We start from the raw sequence: 8,139 nt of genomic DNA, 5'->3' as shown, positions 1-8,139 counted from the left end.
CATAATTAGATGTAAAATAGTAGAACGGTAACCTCATTAATTTTTTGGTTTACGTTAAGACAAGTTTAAAATATGTCGTTTGAGTCTGTTTTCAATTTAAATATTGAAAAATGATATACAAGTTATAATAAGTATACATAAACTAAACTAAGTTATAAGTTTTTGCGATAGACAAAAACGCATTGGATCTTCTACTTTCGAGCATTAATTTTTGTTTAGAGTTTTTTCAGATTGAAACATTGACATTTAAAATGATTCTCTATTAACAAGAAAAATCAAATCAACTTAATCGTTATATTTGTTGATCCAAAAAGTACTCCTATTTTTCTAGTCTATACATGTATGCCCAAAACAATTACTATAATTTGTAGGAGTACAATATACCGAAGCAAATAAAATATTAACAATATATACCAACTTTTTGCAATTTTGAATTCATAAGATAAGATGCTAAAAAATGTGGGAAATTTCAACTGTACATAGAAGAAAAGCCGTTACCTACAAACTCTATTTTTAACCACAAAAATACAGATGAGTACAGAGTAGTAATGAGCACCACAACAGTTGCAGAATCCGCCTCATCTGCAAGCAAAACGACAAAGCTAACAATATTAAACGACAAATTCTCCACTCTGTTGTCTTAGCTCTTTCCTTAGCTTTTGAGAGAATGGCCTACATGCATCCATACTCAAATCCATTGCTGCAGCTAAGGCCACAAATGCTGCTGCATCCTCTGTACATGTAACATGCTGTGCGCCAACTTCTACTACTGGCTTGTTACCTTTTCCTTCTCCTCCTACTGTTGAGGACATCACAAATCCCTTGTAAAGCAACCCCGGCCACCAGCCTGATCCCAGCCCGACTTCTGACCCGGATGAAGAAGTTGAGCCTGAACCTGTCCATGATCCAAAGTCATAACTGCTGTTTGGGCTACCGGTAGGGGATGGGCCCGTTGTTATATCGATGTTGAACTTTCCACCAGGTCGTGTTGGGATTGAAGATTGGGCTAGGGTAACCCCAGCAGGACCCATAGCAGATGCGATCGGGCCTGCATCAGGGAGAAGCTCAAACCTGTGTCCAAGCCCGTCAGACCCAGCCCCAGCCCGTTCTCTCCAAGCCTCAAGTCGGCCCCATGGTTTCCAAGTGCCTTCACCTGGGCGTAATATTAGCCATGCGCCTGGGTTCGATTTACTGACTCGGTCTGACCCTTGAGAAGGGACAAATGGGGTTACCATCGAGGCGGCAGCAACTGGGGACCCCGAAAGATCATGGACTGTAATGGACCATCCTTTACGCTCTTTTACTTGTTGCTGGTGGATATGATCCTTGTCAGTTATGAGTGTGCTTAGCCAGTTTCTTGATGTGCTTGGCTCTGACATTGCTGAACTGTTTACATAAACAGGACCAATTTCTTAATCAGTAATGGGCATTGAACACTGAATATTTACTAAATCTTGAAATCTCGATGCAAATTTAGTAGTATTAAAATCAAGATTGTAACAGGTGGTCCAACAATACAAGCTGGAAACCAATATTTGATAGGTCTTCAATTCACGGTCTTTCCTATTAGAAGCCATCATCATTCCCATATATTCCTTGTCTTGCAATCAATTTCAAGTCCAGTTGTTAATTCAATTTAATTGGCTTAATCAAAATGACACATATTTTTCACTACCCACATTTAAATTGACATAGAAATGCTAACAGCATATTGGTCCATTCAATTTGGTAAAGCTTTCACATCTGTCTTCTAAGAAACCGAAAATTGTTAAATTTTTAAATTAGCTTAATCAAAGTATATTTTTATTACTTAACTAAATGAATCGCTATGTTATGCGATCAATAAGCCTTAAAGCCAAAACAAGGCTACCTTGTTCATTTTGGATTTTCGATTATATCACACTTATAATTCTAAATCCTTCATATCATTTCCTACATCTTGGATCTTTATGTCCCTCGGAGTTTGTCCTTATGAGTTACTGGTTTACAAATGATTGGTCTTTACCCATTTCCGAATCATATTAGACTCGATTTTCTTTCAATCTTCTCTTCAATATAATCTCCTAAACCCTTTTTTATATCTTACTCCATTAAGAAATTTCGAGTCGATAAAACTTGTATTATAATGAACAAGGAAACAAATCAAAAAGTCCTAATTGTATACACTATACAACCTTTAATCACAAGAATATAGTTTCATTCACGTTCTAGGTCATTTTACAAACAATTGAATTTAATAGACAAAGACCACCCAATCAAGCAGAAATTAGGCTAATTAAAGCATTTAAACACTCCAAATACAGAACAAATCACAATTGAAGCAGCAAATAATTTCCTAAACAAGAAGAGAAAGAAATCACACACCTTGATCTCAAATTATTGTAGTCACCAGAATTCCTGAAACTGAACTTGCAAGTAAAAACAGGCTGTTTAATATTCCCCTGAACTTGAAAAACTTGAGGACCGCATTCGGGTTCACCATCAAATTCAAAAACAAATCTCGGATCGGGTTGAGCTTTAACACTCACATAAAGTTGTGGGTTTAATCCATTTTTCTTTTTCTCCCTTACTAAAACCCACCCATTTTGCATCATTGTACTCGTTTTCCCTTCAAGAACTTGTTGACTTAACTCCAAAGGAACCAAAACCGTACCCAAAAACTTCGCCGATGATCCAAACCCACACCCATTAGGAAACTTATCAGTATACACATCTATCTTAAGATCCAACCTGTAATTTCCACCACCATCATACTTTCTTGAAGGAGTTGATCTGGAATTTATTAAGCATTCCAAATCCGACTTAGTCAGATTAAAACAGGCTGACATAGTATGTACTTGTCCCTCAGGATGCGAACCATCCAGAGGGATTACAGGCACCGTACCGGTCTGTTCTTGAAAACCCTTAATTTTAATCTTACAATAACACAAAGACGAGCAGTTTAAGTTGGTTGTAGAGAATTTGATCCCCAAATTCCCGATCGCAATCCTGAAGAACTGACAAGGATCCATGGTATATTGGTGTATGAATGGTAAATTTTATAATTCTGGGTATTTAAACAAGCATTTGGTAATTGGTACGAGGATGAGAGAGGAAAGAAGAAGGTGTAGAAAAGCAAGTAGGAAACAGGTTGGAATTAAGTGGAGAATGGGAAGAGGAATAATAATAGAGATGGAAAATGAGTCATGTGTGTGTCAGTGTCTGTGAATGTGAGCTGTGAATAGAGAGGGTTAGAGTGGTGGCCAGTGCGCACGGACGCTAAATATTAAGGGATGCCAAGTGCCAATTGCTAATTGCCAGCTAATTTATTGTATTTGCCACTCAATCTATGCACCACCTCACTCGTACCTCTGTTACGGCTTTCAGAGTCGGTTAAAACTTTTATTGCCCGTGGAAGAATCTTACCTTCTTTCAAGAAAAAACTGGTATTAAAAAATGATACGATTGCGAACCTGGATCCCCCTTAATCTAGTCTGGTTATGGGCCACAGAATAAGTGCTGACTTGTTATATTAAAATAAAATTTTTGCTATATTTTTCTTTTTTATCTATTTAATAATACTTTAATAGTATAATATATATATATATATATATATATATATATATATATATATATATATATATATATATATATATATATTGTTTCGACAATTAAACGAGGAGGTGCAACAAACACTTGAAATACCTAAAGTGGAAGTGTTATCAGAGTCAACGGTCAACGAGATGGAAATGAGATGTAGCCCGTCCGTTGAAGTGACCTGAAATCCTGCAGCGCAACATAGTAGCCTTGCCCGGGAGGTGATCTCCCAAAAAACCCCTCCGACGTTCAAGTCAAATTGGAGATGAGAGATCGATGAATGAACAAATAGTAAATTAACTCAAGGATATAGATATAAGGATAGTGGTTGTTTGTATTTAGGTAGGTTCATGAAGATGATGGTGAGTAAGGATTTTGACAGAGTTTCGGTATAGTATTTTTTCGTAGGGTTGTAAATGGGGATGACAGCTTCTATTTATAATGATGAAGAAGCGGTTATTGCAGAGAATAGGTTGGACTTCATGGGTATCATGGCAATTGAGGGGAGGAAATGGTTAGTTACTGTGATGAGTGGGTAGTTACTTTAGGGTTTTAGGAAGTTACTTACTTGTTGGTTAAGCAAGGTAAATGAAAAGTTGTAATATCTCCTTGACTAAGAGTCAAGGTCAGCGAAAAGTCAAGGGTTATCAAGGTAATATCAAAATAATAATTAATTAATTAAATAAATTTAAATGTTACCATAACATTTAGCCCCATGCATAAAGGATGTTGTAAGTGGAATCACTGATAGAGTCGCAACATCTTTCTTTATGCGGAAAGGATAACGATCATCAAATATAATGTTCAAGTTTGGAAGGCAAATTTTCAAAGTTGACAATGTCACAGGAATTTCCCGCCTCAAAGTCACGGAATGGAGCCGTATCACTATACTTAACCTTAGTTTGGACAGGATCTGCCTAAAGGGGGTCCAAATTACATTTACTCTTGAAGCACAGTAAATGGTAGATCTCATCCTGCTGATGATATCTTGGCCTGGTCGTGGAATGCCAAAGAATGAATGTAATCTGATGATAAGTAGTCCCGGGGAAATGTTGTGTCTTGCATGTAAGTCAAGATAGAAGAATTAACCCCAATGTTTTCATCTTTAGCCAAATATCCAAATCATTGTTCGTTTTATAACACAGACACGGTGAAAACACTCTGAAAAATTAGCCCCAAGATTTCCATCTTGGGCTATAAAAGGGGTCCAAATCACATTTCTTCTTGTGATTCGGACATGGAATGAAACTTAATATTTTAGCCCCCAAGATCCCAATCTTGGCCTAAAAGGGGGTCCGAATCACTTTCCTTCTTGTGATCTGGACACGGAAAATAACTTAGAAAATTTTAGCCCCCAAGATCCCAATCTTGGGCTAAAAGGTGGTCCAAATTACTTTCCTTCTTGTGATTCGGAAACGAAAAATAACTTAGAAAATTTTGTCCCCAAGATCCTAATCTTGGCCTAAAAGGGGGTTCGAATCACTTTCCTTCTTGTGATTCGGACAAAGAGACAATAATTAGGCCTTAAGTGCCACATGATCCTCCCGATATATTGTTCTGAAAGGAATAGTAATTTGGTAGGTGAGCAGTAATTGATCATATAAATACGAAAATCAAGGTCAAAGTCTCAACTTTATTGACTCAAATTCTCGAATTTTCAATTTCTAGAAAGATAAAGGTAGAGAAAGACGCTCTGACAACCACAAATTTCTTCAAATTCTCTGACAGTTTTTCAAGATCTTCAACAAGGTATTCTTCAATTTTTCTTCAAATTCTCGATTTTCTTTGAATTTTGATTGAATATCTTTGAATTTTCTTTGAAGATCTTTAATAAGTTCATCACATCTTCAAATTGTTCTTGATAATCTTCAACTTTATATGATATTAATTTTTATTCTTTAACATAAAATTTGTATAACTTTCTTGTTCTTCCCGGAATATGGATGATAACACGGCTAACATGAACATTCTCGTTACTCCTGTTACTCCCGTATGTGTGAGGGAAACTCCCTCAGAGACTAAGGTGGAAGTGGAGGATGACTCGGACTGGACCACTTCTATATATATAACTCGGTATTTTTCACCAATAAGAAGCAGGAGCGAATCATCTGTACACCCTATATACCCTCCTGAAAAATGACATCCGCTCCCTCGAAAGTAGATGTAGCTTTACCCCCCAATTATCTAATAAAAATAAACCCTGAATTGGGCGGATTTTTGTATGTAGATACAAAAAAGGAGCACAGTGACGAATCTTTGGGTAGAAAGAGTGTTGCCGCAGTACCTCCTTCGTTTTGTATAGAAGACGACGGTCCTCTTAATTATTTCATTAATGCGCCCACAAGACGTCTATTGGATACAAAAAAGGAGGCGCTAATGGACAAGTGGGGTCTGCCTGACGGTGTTGATATTATCAAGCCGGCCAACCTAGATACAGTTAGGTTCCCAACACCTAACTGTATAGCCGTTTATGTCCCAGATTTTGAGTTAGGGTTAAGATTTCCCTTACACCCCTTTATTCGCGATTATTAAGTTTTTTGAATGTCACCGTAGCTGATTTATACTCTAACGCTTGGGTGTGCGCAACGGCTTTTTTGATTTTATGTTAAGTATTAGGGTTTGATCCCACCCTGACTACCTTTAGGTATATCTTTCGCGTCCGTCTCTGCAGCTCGGAAGACCACGGCACTGGTTAGATTATATTTTCTCACAAGCGAGGGTTTAGGATTGTAGGGAAACTCCCGGATAACCAAAAGGGTTACCGGACTAAGTTCCTATTTTGTACAATTCCCAGCCGTTGAATTTTAAGACTTCTTTCAACATGAAACCCAAAGTGAACGAATTTAACAATAATTAAATAAATAAATAAATTTAAATGTTATCTATATATATATATATATATATATATATATATATATATATATATATATATATATATATATATATATATATATATATATATATCCATCTAACTCCTTAGTATGATAGATATCTAGTGAAAATAAGTTAAAATTAGTAAGAATAAAATTAATAACATTAATATTCATTAAATAAATTTAATATGACGAAAGAAAATTAATCGAGTACAAATAAGTTTATATCATTAGTAACTAAGAACAAGAAAAATCCTTCTATAAAATAATATATTCCATATAGTAAAAATGTTTGGGGAACGATGGAATATTATAAAGAATAAGTTTTTTTAGTCAAGCGAATGTATTAATCTAATCTAATAATATTGTGATATATGGTGTGAAGATCAAGTAGAACCTGATTTCTATCCAAGGTGTGAAGAGCAGATTAATGTTCCTTAGGGTGCTGTTGTTGTTGTTGTTATCTTATTATCATCAGTGACGTGGATATTTTCTGTTATATCATAACTTACCACAATGTACTATGGTTAGAGTTTGTTAGTTTCAAGATTAGGAGTTTAGGTGTTTAGTTAGTTGGTGCTTTCCTATATATACTTGTACCCCTTTTCTGTAATATTCAAGAATGCAATAATAAGAAACACTTCTGTTTTTCTTTTCTTTCTTTACTTAGCATATTATTACAAATAATTAAAAATTATAAATATATGTCTTTCATCATCAATCTAGCATATTCAGTGTATCCCGCTCATAAAAAACTATGATCAGGGTATGGGGAAGGAAGGAAGACGGCAATTCATAGCCCCGAAGGAGAATGCGGCCAAAGAATACATTGGCTCCAAAAAATGCTAAAAATATAAGCTCTTGCTTGAAAACTGTTGATTGAAGTCAAAACCGAAAGCCCACAATTATAGTAAGAGAATTTTGGAGCTAAAAAAAGTAATTAATTTAAAAATAAAAGCATCAAATAAGTAATAATGTAAATTATATTTAAAGATTGTATTAATTTTTTTAAAAAGATAAACAACATCAGTTTTCTAAATCTATGTGCGCACAAAAAGTCTAATTTGAGAGGTGCCCTATAGCTCAATGACTATGTCACTCTCGGGTGAAGCTAGTCAATATCTAAATGACAACTTGCCTCAAAAACAAACAGGGGACAATGTCCCTCAACTCCGTCAATGACCAGCTCGCAAGCCTGATTCATTGACCATATCTATAACAACCCGACTTGTTGGTTGACTGAGTAAGACAAGTCATCACGGGGTTTACTTACCCAAAGAACTCAAATCTCAAATCATAACTAGTAAAAAAGGGTCACCAGGTTTAAAACATAACTATTTCAACTAATCCGAATCCAAACATCTAAACCAAAGTCCAAAATAATCATACAACTATAAAGTTCAAAATAATCAACAAAACCAAACCTACAACATACTAACTAAAAACCTAATACAAACACTACAACTTCTCACATACTCAATTTAATATATCTTCCATGTATACTCTAATCACCTCCGCTATCCCATCGTTTCCAGCTGGTACCGATCTATAAACAATCTAAAAGATGGAAACAACAGGGAGTCAAATGGAACTAAATGAGCAGAAGCAATCCAAAACCAAAACAAACACGATAAATCAAAATAAAGATTTAAATGCAACAACAGTTTCTTAACTCTTTGTGCGTATAGGG

General features: G+C 35.6%; 1 protein-coding gene across 1 annotated transcript; it reads right to left on the bottom strand.

Moving 5' to 3' along the window:
- Positions 1-341: 341 nt before the first annotated feature.
- On the bottom strand, positions 342-3,598 carry LOC130826464 (uncharacterized). The gene is made up of 2 exons (XM_057692054.1): positions 2,365-3,598; positions 342-1,386 (listed from the first exon to the last, which is right to left on the bottom strand). The coding sequence occupies exons 1-2, from the start codon at positions 3,009-3,011 to the stop codon at positions 612-614; spliced, it is 1,422 nt and encodes a 473-aa protein (XP_057548037.1). The 5' UTR covers positions 3,012-3,598; the 3' UTR covers positions 342-611.
- Positions 3,599-8,139: the final 4,541 nt, after the last annotated feature.

The sequence above is a fragment of the Amaranthus tricolor genome, chromosome 1, assembly GCF_026212465.1.
Source record: "Amaranthus tricolor cultivar Red isolate AtriRed21 chromosome 1, ASM2621246v1, whole genome shotgun sequence".
NCBI classification, from domain to species: Eukaryota; Viridiplantae; Streptophyta; class Magnoliopsida; order Caryophyllales; family Amaranthaceae; genus Amaranthus; species Amaranthus tricolor.
This window is presented reverse-complemented; position numbering and strand designations above follow the sequence as displayed.